This window comes from Haliotis asinina, chromosome 1 (assembly GCF_037392515.1).
Source record: "Haliotis asinina isolate JCU_RB_2024 chromosome 1, JCU_Hal_asi_v2, whole genome shotgun sequence".
Classification (NCBI taxonomy): domain Eukaryota; kingdom Metazoa; phylum Mollusca; class Gastropoda; order Lepetellida; family Haliotidae; genus Haliotis; species Haliotis asinina.
Window position 1 is genome coordinate 14,892,730 of NC_090280.1, and position 22,836 is coordinate 14,915,565.

The 22,836-nt window shown below is 42.7% G+C and overlaps 1 protein-coding gene across 2 annotated transcripts in view; it reads right to left on the reverse strand.

Annotated features, from left to right (window-relative positions):
• Positions 1-474: 474 nt before the first annotated feature.
• LOC137284671 (uncharacterized) overlaps positions 475-22,836 on the reverse strand; it is a 32,945-nt gene continuing 10,583 nt past the window's right edge. The window contains exon 2 of one of the 2 annotated variants that reach the window (XM_067816617.1): positions 475-5,103. In XM_067816617.1, coding sequence (XP_067672718.1) covers positions 3,817-5,040 — 1,224 coding nt within the window. In that variant the 5' untranslated portion in view covers positions 5,041-5,103 and the 3' untranslated portion in view covers positions 475-3,816. The remainder of the gene's footprint in view (positions 5,104-22,836) is intronic. The other variant, XM_067816699.1, reaches the window with a different exon arrangement.

Sequence of the window (22,836 nt, forward strand, 5' to 3'; positions counted from 1 at the left end):
TCGCGTTTCCAGGTCTCGTAAAGTTGTTAAATCAGAATCAGAAACTACAACAGAAGCGCTATTACGACAGGTGTACTAAGCCCTTGGGGAGGCTACACTGTGGTCATCAACGACGTGATAGGTCACAACGGAGTACAGTCATTCAGGCCGATGACCCAAGATCTTACAGTGTTCAGGCTGATAATGGTGGTCTACTTTGATGGACCTCGGAACCGGTGAAGAGTGGTGGAATCGCTGATGGTACAACTCTATCGCTGTCGAGTCCGTCTCCCCCATCTGTGATGTCACCTGTGTCTGTGATGTCTCCGTCGCCGATTGTGTCAAGATATTGCCGTGTGTCCAAGCCACCCCTGAGACTGGGAGTACATTGATTGTTGTATGCGAAACAGGCTTTATGTTGGCCTGTTTATGCCTAGAAATATTGCGAGAGTTTACTTGGGGATCTCCACGCCTTCAAAAGCAAACAGAGAGGGATCTCAGACAAAGCATGATTGCTTTATTCTTTAGACAATCAATATAAAACCAGTCAATCAGCCAGTCAATCAATAAACAGAACAGTCAATGAATCAGGTCAATCGGAATAATTGAGTAATGAAATATTTGATGACACCACATTATAGGTGTAAATACCTGTAAATGACTTCATATATTTTAATGGCGACCCTAAAGGGTTAGTAATTAACTTTTTTGCTTTAAGAATAAAGGTAATTCGAATACTTGCTTGAATAATGAAAACTATTACAATTTTATCATTGTCGAATATTGGAGTAAATGCAGTAAATGGAAATCAATGTTAAGTAAATATTCGTGATAATATATTTGAAACATTCATTTTTGAATTTAAAGGAAACGATAACTGGCAAACATGGCAATAGCCAACGAAGCGGTTCAATTTCAAGCTAACAGCTGCCAGTTCTTTTCTCTGATGAAAACAGACATTGAGTCTGCTCCACATTGTACACTCTGCCCTGAAGTCAGTGCGTGTGCCTGACCGTAACGGCGTAATGATTAAAATAATACATGTCTAATAACGAAAAGTAGATACTTTCTGATTATTTCAAAATGAGACTGATATTAAAGAAAAATGCCTGTATATCTTGAACTATTTTAGACCAGTACTACATCGCCGCAGCGTCATGATAAAGCGTGTACATTACATAGACATATATTTATAAGACATTGCCAGAATGTGAGTTCAGCTAGATAAGTTTACATGAAGTATTATTGTATATTAGAACATTTGCAGTCAGAAACTGGATATCATGAAAGTAAATTACAAACATATATGTGCTTCTAGCGCTAACATGAGCAATAAAAATCGTGCATGTAACATACAAGTAGTGTACATGACAAAGATACAGTTGCATCAATGTGGAACACTTCACTGACGTTGTACATGTCGAATGTGTTGTACACAGACTATTTTAGCATCCACGACCCCGTACAAGAATAGGCTAGTTTAACGTGACAACCTCTACAATACGTCTACTTTTAATACCAAATTGTATTATGTTTAATTTTGACTAAATGTAACAGTTACTTAAATTCATTGTTCAGGTAGTGTAGTAGAGAAGCCTGATTAGGGGTATATGGAGTCTGACAAAAATGACCAAGCAAAAGCGACTTACCTTCAGAAACAAACAGTGAGGATCTGGTGCAAAGTAGGAATCATTCTAATGTGCAACCGTCCTGTATATATACCTGGCCTCATGTCAGAATTGGAAAGCCAGTCCGTACGCGCAAGTTTAATTGTCAGTTTTGATAATAAGATATGTGACATGTTGGTTACCTTACGCAAGTTTGATGACAGATGCTAGCGCTGAATACTGAAATAGTGAAAGTTAGACAACCACTAACACTGCCGCTTTAATGTCACAGTTCGTGCTGGTTTCTTCACTACACTATCAGACTTCCTGCGTTGACAAAGCTCTGTGTTACGATTAAGATACAAAGTGACCTAACATTTAATTGTATGTAGTGTTGCTTGACTGGTTGTGATTGTATGTAGTATACTGTGTGACCAGTTGTGACACCTTGTATCCTGAGGTAATACGTGATAATGTGCCAGCTTTCAGGTGCAAGTAGAGTTAGAGTAAAATAAAGTCAAATATACATAGTTGAATATGTTTCGCATTTTAGTGAAAACTGGAAGTAAAATATGACAATGTTGATCCTGTTATATACGGTTAGCCATGTTAGATGTTTCAGATGGTTCTCCGCCGTTTGGAAATGTTTCATACTTGAGAGAGAAGATGAAATGATAAAAGACTTGCCCACAGTCTAAATGTACACTTAGCCAGGTGAGTGGGACTGGCACCTACCCGGATGTGCCTGTCAACCGCCAACCGAGTCCCGCTGAACACATCCCATTCAGTGTCTCAGTTAAACACGTTGGACCTAGCGTCTCATTGTTACACTAGGTAAGACGAATACATACAGTACAATCAATGTGACTCACTGTGAAACACTGAAGCTGCCAAGAGATGGCAATACATATCGGAACACAGGTTCTTGACTTGCACATGGCTGAAATATTGCCGACGATAAATATTATCACAATTGGTCACCAGACTGCAAGATGCACTATACCCTGGTTACAATGCCACCGTTTGTCCATGAGAAAATATTGCGTTTAAACTTCATTTAAAATACTTAAGCTTTAATACGTTTCCGTGTCACCACCACTTCCAGGATGGTGACAACTGGAAAAAATATCATACGCTGCCAGGGTGGTCATCAAACGTTCCGTCAATCATAACTATTGCATGATGTGGTAATATGACGCATGCAGTGCCCGGAGTTCGAAAACCGTTTGATTATCTATATTTGAGTTCACTTTCACTGTTTTGTTTAAACTATTTTATATGTTGAATTTTGCACACTCAACTTAGCCGTAATAACTATTTTTGTAGCAGTTTTAAGCTTGTCAGAACATGCTTTATCGATGTTAAAAATCCATTGAACTGCAGATGCCACTTTCTTTACATGTCATATGGTCGGTAGCAATCTTCAGAATAAAGATAAAATAATATTTTGTACAGTTCACATGGCGGTAAGATAATTAGGCTGTACTCCTCTCCCTCGGGTGATACGGTCTGATGTGTGTGTCATCCCTCGCTCGGCTCTAGTGACACTTACAAAGAGGCCTACAGCTAGTTTTAGTACTCCTCGGAGACACTGGTCCTGTGCGTAGAGCTGGGGTTACAAATCAGTTAAAGTTAAGGATCGTCGAGCTCGGACAGTCCTGGGATGGGTGACCGTGTGTGGAAGCTTGACTCCTGAGAGTTTCAGATATTTCACGAAGCACATGGAAAACATGTGGTTTCACCTCAAGCAGGTGAGCTTGTTCAACATTGCCTCTGTTCCTCCAGCAGAAAATGGGTACTCGATGAGATAAGACGAATCTGACTATATCCTTGTAGCACCTGACAGGCCGCTTGGGTCATCCGGGGTAGTACAAAGCAGATTCTAATTACAGTGTCCAGCGAGCAACTTGTCAGATGTATACTAGGCGCTACATAAGTGAAAACGTCTCCTTCTTATTATTAAATATCCAGGGTGGTATTATGCCCAGGTAGGACTGTTAGATGCCCTATGCACCTTAACTCCTGTGTGGTATCCACGGTGCTACCTGTAAGTCAGGACATGCTGAACATTTATGTGAACACCTGGTGTCATCAGTTATATTCAGTGGTTCATTTCATATAGTTTCCAAGGCCACGTTCCCCATCATACCCAATCAGTTCGCTTCATTGTTAGTATTCTTGTTTTCATGTTGAGGAAGCTTCAAGTCTTCTCTTCTAACTGCTTGCATGATTATTCTTTTCTGATAACGAGATATATAAATCTCAAATCATCCTTGAATATTTCAGGGTTCATCCTAGACATGCGTTTCTCAACGTCGCCATAAAGACCATCAACTATCTGCTCCTTCTCATCTAGTGACCGGGAATCTGAGAGGCCATTCATGAATGTACTGTTGTTCCAGTTCCTGTGCGCAGATGTGTACATCCTGGCAAACCTCTCCCTATCATCGATTCCTTCTATGTCTTTCTTCTCTCTCCAATCGATGTAAAATATATCAGGGGTCACTACAGCTTCAGCTGACAAGAGGGTTAATCCTGACCTGGAAACTGGTGACGTTTTGTCATCGAATGGCTTTCTGACCTGCTCCATGTTACGAAAACAAAAGCAAAACTGTGTATTCGTGAACTCTTCTTTTGTGATTTTACCAGCGATACAGTATTCTTTCCATACCTCATTCAGCAGACCTACAAACGTTTGCACAGTGTATCTGTTTTCTCCAGTGTTTCTGTCATCAAACTCAGCACAGGCACTTACGACGAGTAAGCCTCCTAGTTTCAGTTCTCTACTTCTTCCTAGTAAAAAGGTTTCCCAGTCCAACTCAGCCTGCTTGTGTAGTGCAGTCAACTCCTCAGCACTACTTTGGGCATCTTTGTAAATAGAGAATTTGGAGGTGGTTGGTGTCCTTGACAGCCAATGGACAGACGTCATCGACATCATGAAATGGATTGAGTTTAAAGGAACACACTGCTTGTAGAAGTTTGTCCCCGAGGCAAGAACGTAGACATTGTCCATTTCCAGGAGGTAGGACGGTGGATCAGGGATGATTCCTGCCATACGTTTGAAAAGGGAATTGAAATCATTCGTTTCCAAGTCTTCATAGATCACTTGGAATTGGGTATCGGGGCCATGATGATCTTTTAGTGTTGCCAACAACTCACGGAAAATGGCCATGGCAGTGGAACCATCAGCTGCACCGTAGTCGGCAATGTTGAACGCCGAGTCTTTGTCAGTAAAGGGAATGGTTTTGGCCAAGCTGAGAATCTTTTCTCGAACTGGTTCAACGTATCCAACATTTTGCTTTCCGAGTGTTGATCCATAATTTCCGTCACCCGTTTTTCCATATGGGCGATATATGCCTGGAATATTTGCAAAGTGTCTCACGGGGACAGACGTTATTCTCTTACGAATTTGTAAGTGTCCTCTGATTCCTGAACAGAGTATCCGAATGGACATAATTGATGTAGTGGTTTTCTCCTTGTAATGCGTTGTAAGCAGTTCTGGTGTGGAAAGTTTTGTCTGAAGAAAAGACAAATCCTATATTATTTATATCGTTGTGACAAATCTTATTAACAAGGAATTCATAACAAAACAATTATGCTTAGCAGAAAGATTTCCGTATGAAAATCTATTTTCTATGTATTTTGATCACCCTCCTTCTCCATAATAATCAGCTATCACATGCGTAATTGGTTTTGCCAGAAACTTTGAACAACACAAGCATTTGCACCATAATCTAAGGACTGATCACTTGTATCCAGTTTCTGTTTACTCTAACAAATGTTTGTAAGGCAGTGCCCTAACCCCATATACAATGAGCTGTCTGAATCGCTTCAAGATAGTGGTAAGATCCTTCACACACTTGAATGAGTGAGTGAGTAAATATTTATCGTCACATCGGCAATATTGTAGCCATATCGTGATGAGAACAAGTAATAATGGCTTTGCAGATCAAGAATATTAGAAACTAACCCCCTGTTGACGAAGAACGGTAAAACCACAAGTATATATCACAGATACCCATTTCAGACAAGTAATTAAATGAAAACAGTTTAACAATAGAGGAGAATACAATATATAAATGGGCCATAGATTGTCAACAACTGAAGGTAGATCACCATACAAGGGACCTTTAGGACTTTTGGTACTTGCATGGGCCCTAGCTGAATTTACATAATCCCCTCAGCTATTGGCTTTTATGCAGGGAATTAGCCATACATTAAAATGACAAAATACTATAATGAAAAACCTTCAAAACTTAAAATTATATCAACTGTTTTGGGACTGACGTACTCTCTCAGGGGGACAATAATTTTACATTACTTTAAGGGTACAGCCACTAACAATTTGAGTTACTAATTTTAACTTCCAGTTATAAAATATTTATCTATTTACAAATCAGTTAACAGATCCAATTCTTTAAAAAATGCTAATAATTAAGTGAGAACTAGTATTGATAGAAGATCTTTGATGAAATAGTAGTTGTCCCTTGTGATGGAATGCTCAACACAGTCAAGCAAAATATGCTTGACCGTAGGCGTGATTCTTTCATCACACGGGATACAAAACGGAGGACCTTCACCTTTTAGTGTATATTCGTCAGTGTATCTTGTGTGGCCAATGCGACATCGTGAGATCTGGACTGAGAACGCAAATAGGTATAAACATTATCAGGTTTTATCACATGTAATATATTTATACCTACTTGGGAATCCCACTTCTGCATCAGATGACGGATATAAGATCTAAATGAGTGAGTGAGTTAATATTTAACGTCACATCGGTAATATCTCAGCCATATCGTGACGAGAACATTTAACACTTAAATGAAATATATATGCATATTGTAAAAATCTGTCAACGAAGGATAGTAAAACAAGTAGAATATCACAAGTAGCATTAAAACTAGCAAGGAAAGTTAAAACTAATATCACTATTTAGAAAATACAATATAAAAACAGGCCATAGATCGCTAACAGAAGGCACATCACCATACTAGGGACTATGGGGACTTACAGTACCTTTGCTACCTGCATGGACCCTAGTTGGATTTACACCATCCCCTCATCCGCTGGCGATTGTAACAAATTTTAGCCAAAATTAAAATAACAAAAATGCTATGCTTAAAAATCCTCGTAAGTTTAGATTGACTTACGTACCCTCTCAGGAGGACAATAATTATACAATACTTCAATCCCCTTTGAGGGTACAGCCACTAGCAATTACTAATCTAAACTACCAGTCACATCTATTTACAGAACATATTACTTATAATTCAACCAAGAAATCAATTGCCTTTAAAAACATTAATTAAATGATAGCTATCTGTGTTAAAAAGGTCCTTAATTGTTTTAACTGTAAAATACTTATCCCTTATGATGGAGAATTCTACATAGTTAAGTAGGATATGCTTGACCGTGACTCTCTCATCACACGGGATACAAATCGGAGGATCCTCACCTTTTAACAGGTAGGCATGCATGAGTCTTTAGTGTGTGGCCAATACGACATCGTCGTAAAATAACCTCTTCAAATCTGGACTGACAGCCCAAGTAGGTGTAATCAATATATGGTTTAATTTCATGTAATTTATACCTACTTGGGTGTCCCACTTCATCTGCATCAGATCACGGATGTAAGTTCTAATGCTAGCTTTGCGATCAGAGTATGGAATAAGATGTGGTGTCACAGATTTGTTGAGTGCTGCATTGGCATTGTGTTACCAGAGAGACGATGTCGTACTGGCCAGTAGCAAGATCATTATACAATTCAATGATTTGAATTGAAAGTGGATATTTGGAAGAAATATGTTTTATAGCCTGAAGGCAAGAAAAAGAGTCTGAATAGATTGTATTTTTAAACTTATCCTATCTCACGATTTGCACTTCTCTCTCTTGCTTCGACGCTGAGTGGAACGAATTAGAACTTTCCTGTAGGCCTCTCTTGTCCATATGCCCGTGTTCCCCAGGCTGCTCTCCTTACAGGACGGGTCCCTTAGCCCATGCAGAGCATGCAGCATGCTCCCCTATCTACCCACGTGACTACCTCAGAGAGATCATTCTTCTTCTTGTCGCACGACAGAGTGGACGTATCTTAGATCTTGTATAGGGTTTGAGTTGTTTTGTATTATGAGGAAAACAGATCCTCCAAACAAGAAGCGTAAGTTTTGCGCTCAGTGTAAAACTATGTTTTCGACTTTGGACCCACACATATCGTGTGTTGATTGTGTGGGTCAATGTTCTTGGGAGAAACGTTGTGAGAAGTGTGCAGGTTTTCATCAACAGAAGATTTCAAGGCTTATAAGCGGGTTTGTGCCGTAGGATTGCAGATAGAGCTAGGAATGCATCTGCTGACCAAGGCCCCACTCCTACCAAGAAACCACGCCAGGATCGTCCTACCCTCACCCCTCGTCGTTTGAAATCCCCGCTCTCCGAGATTCTTACCTTTCGGAAGATGTTCGGAAGTTTTTGGGGACGCATTCTTCACCTGGCTCGACGTCTCAGGCCGGCTCTAGGGTAGTTGTTATGGATAAACCTTTAGTATCTACTGTCTCCCCCGGTCTGCGGTCTACTCTCTTGGTTTCTAGGGCATCTGGTTCATCTCAAAACGTGAGAACAGTCGCTTCGGTTCACCGATCTGCATCACCTGCATTACCAAATAATTCCGTTTCTCCAAGTCATTCAAGGCGAAGCCATCTCGGAGATCGACTGAGCGGTCATGTTCACCATAGCAGAGTGGCGTTGGTCGTCAGTCTGTTTCTATTGGTCATACTAAAACACGTATTGATTCAAATGGTGGTATCGGAACTTCCTCCCGTTTGGATTCACGTCGCCAAACTGATTCACCAGGCCGAATCAATTCACCAGATCGAATCAATTCACCAGGCCGAATCAATTCACCAGATCGAATCAGTTCACATGGTCGAATCAATTCACCAGATAGAATCAATTCACATGGCCGTTTCAATTCACCATGTACAGGTTTGCATGAACGGGTTCACCAGTTCAGTGCACCGTTCGGCTTCACTTAATCATACTGAGGCAGTTTCTCGAATCACGGCTTCTAGACAAAGTGTGTGATGGAATCGAATTGATTTCAAGTACACGAACTGGTTTGCCTCATCAATTTGATTCGTCAGCTCATCCCGATTCATGCCACTTATGTGATTCGCATCAGCGTTCTGGGGTTGTTTCCCGGACTAGATCACTTCAGCGTTCAGGTTCACCTGCTCGCTCAAGATCATCCCATCGGGATGGTAGGCCAGGCTCTACTAATCGATCCAGATCGCCAGATGGAGTTAAACCCAAGTTTATGCCATCCATTGCTCACGGTCATGGGTTTTCTGGATTGGCTTCGTCTCCATCAGTTGACGAGGATATTTCTACCCTATGTGGCAAACGCGCTGCTTCACCCTTCTTTGTGGAAGATAGGGAATTGGCACATATGGATATGACTATTCGTCGCACACTACCCTTTATCAATTGTGCTATTTCGGCAGTGGATGCCGTTGCTGTAGCTGTTGATCACGGATATACTGACCAAGATGCTTATATCAGGGGATGCATGGCGTTGGTCTTAGACCAGCTTCAGGTCATTCTAGACCAATTATCCCATTTTTTCGGGTACGTACTTGCAGTGCGCAGGAGAGGCCCCCTCAACATTTCATCTTGGGATGAACGCTTCAAGGCTGAATTGTTTAGACAGCCTTTTTCCTCAGATATGCTTTTTGGTGGTAACATTGGAGAAGTTTCAAACAAGGTGCATCAGGACACTCATTTTCAGGTCTCTGTTGAATTACTGAAAATGCAGAAATCTCAGCTGCAAAGTTCATTGAAACAAAGCGGAACGCCTCGTTTCTCTCCAACCAACCCAGATTTGAAAGACTGCTTTCGTGACAAACCCTTTATCCAAACACGGAACAGGAGTAGAAAACCTTCCCAGGGTGGCGCCTCTCGTCCTTCCACCAAGACAGGTCCCGACACTGGAAGTGGCACCTCTAAGCAGTGACTCACAGAGATTGCTGCCCGACTTGGTCCTACCGTCCCCAGTCGTACCGATCTTCGACTCACCGGTAGGCGGAAGATTAGGAAAGTTTGCACCCAACTGGGAGATTCTCCGAGATCCATATGTTTCGGCGATTCTCACTCACGGATATCAGATGCCGCTTGTCGGGAATCCCCATCTCACAGTCACTCCCCTTCAACGAGCTTATCCTCCTGATCTAAATTTGCTTCTTCGGGCCACCATAGAGACACTTCTGGACAAGCATGCTGTAGAACAGCTCCACCCACTCATTGTTACTCCAGGGTTCTACTTCCCAATATTTCTGGTCCCAAAAAGGAATTCAAACAAACTTCGTTTGATATTCAACATGAAACAGTTCAATGCCCGGTTTCTGTCACCACCACCCCACTTTCGGATGGTGTCAGTCGAACCATTTTGAAGAAAGGGGACTATCTGATTTCCCTCGACCTGCAAGATGCCTATTTTCACATACCAATACATCCAGATCACCGGAAGTATCTTCGGTTCACGTTCCAAGGACGTCATTACCAGTGGATGGTACTACCATTTGGAATATCTACGGCCCCATGGCTTTTTACTCGGGTAACCAAACCGATAACAAGCTACCTGCATTGTCAGGGAATCACTTTCGAGAGCTACATCGACGACTGTGTTTAAGCTCAGCAGGATCCAGTTGTCCTTCATCTCCACAGGCAGTTCACCATCAAGTTGCTAACGCAATTAGGGTGGCTCCTGAATTACGAGAAGTCGGAATTAATACCGACTCGGAGATTACAATTCATAAGGGCGATATTGGACACGCAACATTCAGGGCATGTTATTTGTACCTCAGGACAGATGGGACAAGATTCGGCGCAGTCTACCCCTAGCACTGAATTCAACCAGAACCCTACGCCAATGGCAAGAGTTACTAGGGTTGTTAACGTCGGCACAAGCACTGACTTGCAGGGGCCAACTACAACTTCGCCCTCTCCAAATGTTTTTGTGCCCATTCATCCGGAACGACAACCCCAGGGAGATGATTCGTCTTCCAGAGCAGCTACGGCCAGTTATTCGTTGGTGGTTCAACGAACAGAATGTTTGCGCTGGAGTCTCTATGGTGCCATTCACACCGACTCTTCACCTGTTCGTCGACGCATCCCTCGAGGGTTGGGGTGCCCACTTTCTCCATCATTGAATGGCCGGGCAGTGGTCATCCTCAGAAAAGACCCTTCACATCAACGAGTTGGAATTCAGTCCGGTCATTCTAGCCATTCAACACTGGGCAGCAGAACTCCAGTCGTCCCATCTACTGATTCAATCTGACAATTCAACAGTGGTATGGTACATCAACCATCAAGGCTCGACAGGGTCAGTTTTACCACCTAATCGATTCTCTTCACATTGTGGCAAGAGCCCGACACATTCCCGGAGTGAGGAATGTCTCGTCCCAAACGGCCGTCACCAACAGAGTGGATGTTACTACCTCTGATGTTTCAGTCAATGATCTACCCCATATCTCAACCAGAAGTAGATCTATTCGCCACTCGGTACAACCATCAGCTTCCAAGGTTCGTATCACCTATTCCGGATCCTCAGGCGTGGGACGACGATGCAATAGCAATATCTTGGGAGGGACTGAACGCCTACGCGTTTCCTTCCCCGGCTCTACTTCCCAAAGTTGTTCAGAAGTTACTTACAACCAGCAAGATTCGTCTGGTCTTGGTTGCACCCTTTTGGCCAGCAAGAAGTTGGTTCGTCGATCTAAAGCAATTAGCAGAACCGAATCCAGTACCGCTACCCGCCCGCAACGACTTACTTCGTCATCCTCATTCAGACGTGTACCACGGGTCACCTCAGACCCTGGATCTGCACGTATGGCGCATTTACAGAAATCTCTGAGAGCCAAGGGTTACTCTCAGAGAGTAGCTGCAGCTATAACTTCTGCCCACAGGACTTCAACTCGATCATTGTATGACAATAAGTGGAAGAAATTTGAACATTATTTGGTATTAGGGGAATAATTTCTCCCACCACTGCATCACCTCAAGTCGTTGCAGAATTTCTACAGCATTTACGAACTACGAGGAAGCTTAAAGGTACTACATTGTCAACCTGTTTGGCTGCCATTAATTTGGTTCTTGCTACAACTACTGGAACAAAGGTGTCTACTACTCCCGAGCTCCAGTCTCTGCTTCGCTCGTTCAGGCTTGCTGACCAGTCCAGGAAGTTCAGACTTCCTGCATGGGATTTGTCAGTTGTCCTCCGTCATTTAGTGTCCACTGACTATGAACCATTACATGATAAGGCGTTTGAACAGATAACGTTCAAAACTTTCATTTTATTAGCATTGGCTACTGCGGCTCGTATTTCAGAGTTGCATGCACTTGATGTGAATCGTGTGCAGTTTGAACGAAAACGGCATGGCAGAGTATTTCTGGGATTGCGTTGGGACTTTGTCGCAACAAACCGGTTACCAAGACAACCAGATAGACGTTTTACTATCCCTCCTTTGTCAACGATTCTTGGGCCTGATGATGTGGAAGATTCATCTCTCTGCCCTGTCAGAGCTCTACGGTCTTCGTAAGAGGCTATTCATCCCGCTGTCATCTACATCCAAGGCTGAGGTTTCACGGACAACCTTATCTTTTTGGATGCGTGCTACTATACTGAGGGCGTATGCTTTTGCTGCACTGCCACCCCCAGCAGCCTCTACGATGGCTCTACACAGCAACTGTTCCTTGACGTCCATCATGGAGGGTTGCTTTTGGCGCTCTGATACAGTGTTTTCTTCGCATTATCTGAGGGATTTGTCGGTCACTGATGCCCAAGGTCTTCACCAGTTCGGACCCCTTGTCTTGGCCCAGCTGCTGTCATTGGCCCGTCAACGCAGATGAGGAAGAGTGCGTTTATGCTTTCTTTCTCGTGTACATACTGAATAAAATTTTGAACTTTGTTTCTGAGTTTTGTTCTGAATTCAGTCCGGTCATTCTAGCCATTCAACACTGGGCAGCAGAACTCCAGTCGTCCCATCTACTGATTCAATCTGACAATTCAACAGTGGTATGGTACATCAACCATCAAGGCTCGACAGGGTCAGTTTTACCACCTAATCGATTCTCTTCACATTGTGGCAAGAGCCCGACACATTCCCGGAGTGAGGAATGTCTCGTCCCAAACGGCCGTCACCAACAGAGTGGATGTTACTACCTCTGATGTTTCAGTCAATGATCTACCCCATATCTCAACCAGAAGTAGATCTATTCGCCACTCGGTACAACCATCAGCTTCCAAGGTTCGTATCACCTATTCCGGATCCTCAGGCGTGGGACGACGATGCAATAGCAATATCTTGGGAGGGACTGAACGCCTACGCGTTTCCTTCCCCGGCTCTACTTCCCAAAGTTGTTCAGAAGTTACTTACAACCAGCAAGATTCGTCTGGTCTTGGTTGCACCCTTTTGGCCAGCAAGAAGTTGGTTCGTCGATCTAAAGCAATTAGCAGAACCGAATCCAGTACCGCTACCCGCCCGCAACGACTTACTCCGTCATCCTCATTCAGACGTGTACCACGGGTCACCTCAGACCCTGGATCTGCACGTATGGCGCATTTACAGAAATCTCTGAGAGCCAAGGGTTACTCTCAGAGAGTAGCTGCAGCTATAACTTCTGCCCACAGGACTTCAACTCGATCATTGTATGACAATAAGTGGAAGAAATTTGAACATTATTTGGTATTAGGGGAATAATTTCTCTCACCACTGCATCACCTCAAGTCGTTGCAGAATTTCTACAGCATTTACGAACTACGAGGAAGCTTAAAGGTACTACATTGTCAACCTGTTTGGCTGCCATTAATTTGGTTCTTGCTACAACTACTGGAACAAAGGTGTCTACTACTCCCGAGCTCCAGTCTCTGCTTCGCTCGTTCAGGCTTGCTGACCAGTCCAGGAAGTTCAGACTTCCTGCATGGGATTTGTCAGTTGTCCTCCGTCATTTAGTGTCCACTGACTATGAACCATTACATGATAAGGCGTTTGAACAGATAACGTTCAAAACTTTCATTTTATTAGCATTGGCTACTGCGGCTCGTATTTCAGAGTTGCATGCACTTGATGTGAATCGTGTGCAGTTTGAACGAAAACGGCATGGCAGAGTATTTCTGGGATTGCGTTGGGACTTTGTCGCAACAAACCGGTTACCAAGACAACCAGATAGACGTTTAACTATCCCTCCTTTGTCAACGATTCTTGGGCCTGATGATGTGGAAGATTCATCTCTCTGCCCTGTCAGAGCTCTACGGTCTTCGTAAGAGGCTATTCATCCCGCTGTCATCTACATCCAAGGCTGAGGTTTCACGGACAACCTTATCTTTTTGGATGCGTGCTACTATACTGAGGGCGTATGCTTTTGCTGCACTGCCACCCCCAGCAGCCTCTACGATGGCTCTACACAGCAACTGTTCCTTGACGTCCATCATGGAGGGTTGCTTTTGGCGCTCTGATACAGTGTTTTCTTCGCATTATCTGAGGGATTTGTCGGTCACTGATGCCCAAGGTCTTCACCAGTTCGGACCCCTTGTCTTGGCCCAGCTGCTGTCATTGGCCCGTCAACGCAGATGAGGAAGAGTGCGTTTATGCTTTCTTTCTCGTGTACATACTGAATAAAATTTTGAACTTTGTTTCTGAGTTTTGTTCTGAATTCAGTCCGGTCATTCTAGCCATTCAACACTGGGCAGCAGAACTCCAGTCGTCCCATCTACTGATTCAATCTGACAATTCAACAGTGGTATGGTACATCAACCATCAAGGCTCGACAGGGTCAGTTTTACCACCTAATCGATTCTCTTCACATTGTGGCAAGAGCCCGACACATTCCCGGAGTGAGGAATGTCTCGTCCCAAACGGCCGTCACCAACAGAGTGGATGTTACTACCTCTGATGTTTCAGTCAATGATCTACCCCATATCTCAACCAGAAGTAGATCTATTCGCCACTCGGTACAACCATCAGCTTCCAAGGTTCGTATCACCTATTCCGGATCCTCAGGCGTGGGACGACGATGCAATAGCAATATCTTGGGAGGGACTGAACGCCTACGCGTTTCCTTCCCCGGCTCTACTTCCCAAAGTTGTTCAGAAGTTACTTACAACCAGCAAGATTCGTCTGGTCTTGGTTGCACCCTTTTGGCCAGCAAGAAGTTGGTTCGTCGATCTAAAGCAATTAGCAGAACCGAATCCAGTACCGCTACCCGCCCGCAACGACTTACTTCGTCATCCTCATTCAGACGTGTACCACGGGTCACCTCAGACCCTGGATCTGCACGTATGGCGCATTTACAGAAATCTCTGAGAGCCAAGGGTTACTCTCAGAGAGTAGCTGCAGCTATAACTTCTGCCCACAGGACTTCAACTCGATCATTGTATGACAATAAGTGGAAGAAATTTGAACATTATTTGGTATTAGGGGAATAATTTCTCCCACCACTGCATCACCTCAAGTCGTTGCAGAATTTCTACAGCATTTACGAACTACGAGTCTTCGTAAGAGGCTATTCATCCCGCTGTCATCTACATCCAAGGCTGAGGTTTCACGGACAACCTTATCTTTTTGGATGCGTGCTACTATACTGAGGGCGTATGCTTTTGCTGCACTGCCACCCCCAGCAGCCTCTACGATGGCTCTACACAGCAACTGTTCCTTGACGTCCATCATGGAGGGTTGCTTTTGGCGCTCTGATACAGTGTTTTCTTCGCATTATCTGAGGGATTTGTCGGTCACTGATGCCCAAGGTCTTCACCAGTTCGGACCCCTTGTCTTGGCCCAGCTGCTGTCATTGGCCCGTCAACGCAGATGAGGAAGAGTGCGTTTATGCTTTCTTTCTCGTGTACATACTGAATAAAATTTTGAACTTTGTTTCTGAGTTTTGTTCTGAATTCTTCTGGGAATTGAACTCTTTACTCAATTTATTGGGTGATTGCTATTAGTGTCTATACGGATCTCTAGTAGCTAGATCCTGTTTTTTCGATGTAGAAGAGTTCAACAATCTCGCTTGCTGACCTCTACTCCTCGGAGCAATCACGTCAGTGTAGTGAGTCCTTCCCGATTTCCTTTACGGATTTCGTAGCGTTCATAGCTCCTAAGTTCCTTAGCACACCTTTGTGGTCTTACTGTGGTAAGTAGTGGAAGCCATGTGGTGTTGCTTTGGTACTGAACGTTAAACTTGTGAGCTTTCCGATTCAGTTTCCTTTTCCCCTCTTTGTGATGGGGTCTGGGGGGCTGTCTCGAAGCAGGTACGGGCCCGATTACTAGTCATAAGACTTTAATTACGGGGGTACTCTGATAAATCGCAACGAAGTGACATGACTCGCCTAGTTGCGTCTCCTTGCATATGCGAGGGTTGCGGCCGAACACCACATTGCTCAGGAGTACCCACTCCTTGGGAGCGATGGCGCCTAGTAAGCCAAGGGGTTCAGGAGAACCCACCACTAGGATAGGTTCTATGCTAGTTGGATGCGACCTCTCTTGTTCATTGCTACCTACGGTTGTCATTAGCCTATACAGTAATACCGTCAGTGCTTTGAGACATAGGGTAATCTGCTACCCGCCGTCCAACCGTGGGATAAGTACAAATCGTGAGATAGGATAAGTTTAAAAATTTGGAAATTTTAACTATAAATTGTATATTTATATACTTATCCTATCTCACGCGATTTATGCCCACCCAGCCTCCCCACTACACAGATTTAGACGTGGGCTCCAAGAAAGAATGATCTCTCTGAGGTAGTCACGTGGGTAGATAGGGGAGCATGCTGCATGCTCTGCATGGGCTAAGGGACCCGTCCTGTAAGGAGAGCAGCCTGGGGAACACGGGCATATGGACAAGAGAAGCCTACAGGAAAGTTCTAATTCGTTCCACTCAGCGTCGAAGCAAGAGAGAGAAGTGCAAATCGTGAGATAGGATAAGTTTATAAATATACAATTTATAGTTAAAATTTCCAAATACTGTTTATGTTTAGCGTGTCTTTGAATATATTTAAGAGCCGTTGATATTGCGTTAGCTTCAGCTGTAAAAATAGAACTGTTACCTGGTAATCTAGAATTGTTCTGGATCAAATGACAGTGGCACAAGCCACTGCGCCACCGTCCTTGGATCCATCTGTAAATAAGGATTTATAATTGCTATATTTATGTTTTAATTGATTATATCCTTGTTTATATTTGTAATTCATTCGTTTCTGAGTGTTTAAATGTGATCAGTGTTAGGTCCACTTGGGGCCTAACCAATTGCCAAGGAGAAGAAAGAAGATGGGATGGGACGATATTATCTAGCTCAATGCTGGAAGCTGAAATACGTGGTTTTATTCTTAAACCAAGAGGCCAAAAAAAGAAAGCTTTCTAATTGTATATATCCTCATACAGAGGATTGAGAACACAGTTACTCGTATATGCCGGGTTTGACTCACTGGAATATAGTTTTGGTATATACTGTAAAGCTAACTTTATACGTCGCTGCTCATGTGATGGTTCATCAGCCTCGACATACAGGCTGTCAACAGGTGAAGTTCGAAAGGAGCCAAGACAGAGTCTTAGACCTTAACGATCAATAGAATCTAATAGTTTTAAGTTGTTTTTGCACGATCCACCATATACAATTGATCCATTGTCAGGCTTCGAACGGACAAGTGATCTATATAGATGTAGAAGGGTAGCTTGATCACCTCCTCACTTTGAATTAGACACGAGTTTCAATAAATCGAGTGCCTTCGGGTATTTTCAACATATGTCATATATTGGATTTCACTTTCTTAGTAAAGTACAAAATCTCGTACTTTTTGGGTTGAGTCAATCCTGGATTCGAACCCGCACTGGTAGTCTAGACTGCGGACAACTGGTAGTCTACTAGAGATTGCGTACTTTGTGTAAGTAGCGGTGGCTGAGCGGGCTAGGCGGCTGACTTTGTGTGCTGGCGATTAGGTGCCTGACTCTGTATCCGGGTTCGAATCCCGGATTGACTCAACCAAAATTGTGCTAGTATTGGAATCCCAAATATGACATGTGTTGCATTTGACCACTTTCTACATGGCATCGAGTAATCACTTCAGGTATTAAGGGATTTAATGTGCAGGGAAAAAGGTCAAATGTGAATCGAAAATAAGTCCCAAGAACTTGGCCTCCTTGACAACTTTGATGGGAGTGCCATTTCAAAAGAGTTTTGGGTCTTTATAGGGTTTACATTTACGGCAAATATGTATGCAACTGATTTTTCATTTAGTTAATTTAAAGCCGTTTTCAAGACACCATTTATCTATTTTATTTAAACACAACTGAAGTTGCCGTTCAACAGTATGCATATTTTACCCACCTTAAGAAATAATTAAATCATCTACAAATAATGATGCCTCCATTAAATTAAAACTGTTGATAAACTGTTGACCTTTATACGAAAAAGTGTGACAGACAAAATACTGCCTTGAGAAACGCTCTGATCCTGACTGCAATGATCAGACAGGGTAGAACCCACTCGGACCTGAAATTGTCTGTCCTTAAAAACGTTGGCTATAAATTGCGGCAAACGACTTCGCAAACAGAAGTCATGTAAATCTCTTAAAATGCCATATTTCCAAGTTGTAACATATGCCTTCTCAAGATCAAGAAAGATAGACACAGCTTGTTGTTGATTGATTAGAGCGTATATATAATTTGTTAAAACAAATGATTCCAAACGCACTAAGTGATCGACAGTACTTCAATTTTAACGGAAAGCACACTGTATATCGGTTATAAGGTTATTTGTTTCCAAGTAACAAACACGTCGATTATTTATCATGTGTTCCATGGATTTGCACAGATGGTTTGTAAAACTGGTCGATAATTGGACGGATCCGTATGATTACGTCCAAGTCTAGGTATTGGTATTACTATAGCGTCACGCCACGAGGGAGGGAAGCTACCAAATATCATCAAACATATTCAACAGAGCTTGAATACAGGATTCTGGTAAGTGCTTCAGGAGTTGATAATGTAACTCGTCAGCTCCTGTAGGAGTATCGTGGGCTTGGTCAAAAGATGTATGGAGCTCATGAATAGACAATAGTTCATTATAGTCTTCCCAATTATCAGACTGAGTGTTTGGCGAGAGTTTCAGCCAGTTTGTTTGCAATATCTGATTTATCGGTAAGATGATGGAAACTAGATTTAGTACCTTTACCTTTAATTTTCTGGACCAAGTTCCAAACCTTGGACATTGGTGTCCTAGAATGTATTTTGGATACATAATTTTACCAAGATTGGCGTTTATTCTGTTTCATTTCCGCGCTTTAGCACTTAAAATTTTAAGTTTATTTAAATTCTGCACCATGCGATGGTGGCGGAAATAATGTTCTGCTTTTTTCCGTGCCTTCCTAGCTCGTTTGCATTCATCGTTGAACCACGGTTTTAAAATATGTGGAACTGCAGAGGACTTTGGTATATATTCATCAGCTATAGATTTCAGTTCATTTGGAAAAACATTAGATAGCGTCAGGAACATGAATAAAATATTAAGGTTGAAGCTTGGCAGCACGCGACGTGTCATATAAAGCCATTTAGCCTTTTTAAAATACGTTTGATGATGGAGGAACATCAGATGGGGTTACAGATTTTAGTGTAGTAGGAAAATGGTCACTTCCACAGAGGTCATTGTGGACTGACGATTCCGGTTCAGTTACTAAGTTGGAGTCAGTGACAAATCAAAAGCTATATATGTTCCTGTGCCAGGATGTAAATATGTATTTGTACCATCATTACATATACGTAAATTATTATTCGAAATGAAATCCTTGAGAACCTGATGTTTGTGTTTCTGTTCACACCACCTCAAAGTGGGTTGTGCCCATTTAAACCACCCATGGGTATACACGGTTTGGGAAATTGATCATAGAGAGTTTGTAGGTTAGCCTGCATAAGAGTTGATGAAGGTGGAATGTACAATGAGAACAAAGTAAGCGTAATGTTCAAAGTAATTCGCCCTGCAACTGCTTGAAGATTAGTTTTGAGTGTTACAGGTCCATGGATAACACCATGCCTTACAAGTATTGGCGATTCTCCTGTGGCTCTATCACCTGATGGAGAAAAGATAATGAGTTACGTAGATTAAAAGTATCCATCTGTTTTAAATACGTTTCTTGCAAACAGAATGCAGCAGGTATAAAGTCATGGACTCACGGGTGTGGTTCATTCAGATTAGTCTTCAGGCCCCTGCAGTTACATTGAAACATTTGTGAAGAAACTATTTCTTAGGAGGGTTCACTGGGGATGTACTCCTTGCTTTCCTTGAGGCCGACAAGCTCTGTCTCCTAATTTGGATGTTTTCGGACACATCCAAGTCCTCTAAAAATCCGAGCTTGCCATTCCGATTTTGTCATTTGAACCCTTTGAGGATCTGCTACTTTGACATTTTTGCAAGTCATTTCGGGTTTTGGTTAGTAAGATGTTTTCCATTATTTTGAGATAGATATTTCGCCTTGGAATCTGATGATGATGATGATGATGATGATGATGATGATGATGACATCGATGACTGTTCCTGATATGACCGTGACTGAACTTGAAATAGTGTTGTTAGAAGGAATTTAGCAATCTGAAGGGACTCAGCAGTCTGAGTGGACTGATTGGCTGAGTACGCTTCAGGTTTATCTGTATCCACTCATGTCAGATCAGTTTGGTACAGTGTTGATGAACCGGACACAGCTGTTTGTTGGCTGATAGCAGAGGGTGCTTTCGCAACTGATTGATAAGATGTAACTGTGTCTGGTGTGGAAACAAGAAGTTTCTTAGCTTCAGCAAAACTGATATTCTTTGTAAATTTATTCTAGTTAATCTCCATTTGTTGCTTCCAGATTGGACATTGTTTAGAAAAAGCAGAATATGTCCCAGAGAAGTTGACACATTTTTAAATTGTATTAGACGCATTTTAATAGTATTAGTGCAGTCCTCAACAACATGAGTTTTCTCACTACAATGAGCGCATGTTACCGAGTTAGTATAGGTAGTGACACAGCGCCCGTACCTTTGGTATCTGAAACATTTCAGTGGATTGGGAATATAAGTATGATATTACACTATCCCGTTCTTACTGTTTTTGGAATACTTGGAGAAGGTTTAGTTTCTGAGTTTATCCGAGTTGTAAATCTTCTAACGAAAGTCACTCCTTGATCTTTCATTTCTGATCTGACACGATGTCAAGTTCAGTCATATCAGCGAACAACTGATGTCAGTCTCTGACAATCCCTTTGCTAATGTTCAGTCATGTGTGAAGTAACTGAAACCTGAACTCCAAGAAACAACTCAGTTGACAACAGGCTGTTTGATTGCTGGAACCTGAACACAGTCGTTTGATATTTCGTACCACACCTGCGATACCATGTATACCTTTTGATACTGCAAACGGGTTTTATTTGATAGGTGACTTGTCAAGAGTCTCGATCACGAAAACTCGTGGCCAGTCGGTCGAATTAGACGGCCGTAGTTCACCATCATCATTGTCGAGTCGACGTTTCTTTTAATAGGGATTGTGTAAGCCATAGTTAGTTTAAAATGGTTCATAATCTGAGCTCCTTACCCACCACGGGGTATCACAAGGACAATGCTAACAACAAGTGGGCCTCGAACATGCACCACCAAGGATATTCAGATGATATACTCCAGCAGAAGAATCATAAATAATTGATCCACCAGATTGGTCCATGAGCCACCTTCTGGGCATTTTGACTCTAGGCAAAGTATATATCACAGGTCACAATGTAATTCTGGACTTACAAAAGTCCTGAAACTCTCCGCACTGTGGCCACTCTCTTACAAGGGGGCACCTGTGAACGGCCACCTCCTCGTGGTGAGTGCTGGGTAACGTCAAGAGCCGTTCAAACCCCCGTGGGGACCCGGGTCAACTAGGTCCATAGCACCTCATTGCTGGTTGCAAGGAGCGACCGGATTGGGCAACCTGTTTGCCGTGGGTTGCGTCCCGTATCGTTGGAGGACGGTAGTCTAGTGGTTCAGGTCAGTAGGAGCCTGAACCGTGTTCCTGTTGCTCAACACACCCCTTCGGCCCTTACTTCACCTAGACGGAGGGTAGAATCGGTCCGATTCTATCAATCGGCTGGTAACGCCAAGCCCTGTGTTAGGACTTGTATGTCATTACACAAATTTAATTTGAAAAATGTTTACTTTTGGACTTGGCACATTTTTTTATATCAGATGTAAACGATTTTTCAATATAATGTTTTGAACTTTGCCTAGAGTCTTATGCCCAGAAGGCGGTGACTCATGGGCCAATCTGGTAGAATTGTTAATCTTTTAATGTTTCTGCTGGAGTATATCATCCGGGTATCCTTGGTGCTGCAAGTTGGAGACCCACTTGTATTTAACAGTGTACTTGTGATACTCCGTGGTGGATGGGGAGCTCGGATGATGAACCATATAACCAACAAACATGGAATACCAAACACCTTCCAAAAATAACACAACACGTCCACTGGATAATGAAGATGAGCAAGGACCATTAAAATCTGTAGAACACTGGCCACGATTTTTAGTCCTTGAGACTGTTGACAAAACAATGCTCAAACCGCTCAAACCCTTTTACCATATCTAAGGGTATTCAAGGCATAGCTGGTGAAGTTAAAAACGTCCGAAGATTACGATCAGGTTCTTTGCTGATAGAATGCAACAGGAAACAGCAATCTACCAATCTTATGTCAACAGTTTCGTTTGTCGGCATTCTTGTTTCAGTTACAGCACATAGAACGCTCAATACCAGTAAAGGAATTGTACGAGACAGGGATCAGTTGTTTGCTGATATGACGGAAGCTGACATAGTGTTTGTGATGAGATATCAAGGCGTTATGTTTGTTAAACGGTTCTCAACACGAAAGAACTCACAAACACAACCAACTAACACGTACTTTTTTCATTTTCAACGCCGACTGCCCCAACATCAATAAGAGCAGGTTACAGGAATATCAAAGTTGACACCTTTATTCCAAACCCATTAAGGTGTTTCAAATGTCAAAGATTTGGTCATGGCGTCAATACATGCACAAGACCTGTCACATGTGCTCATTGCGGTGATCACACTCATGCAACTGAAGACTGTGACAGTGATGCTAAAAAATGTACCAACTGTTCAGGGAGTCACCCTTCATACTGTAAAGACTGTCCTGTCTGGAAACACCACATGAAAATAAATAGAATTATATTTTCAAGAAACATCA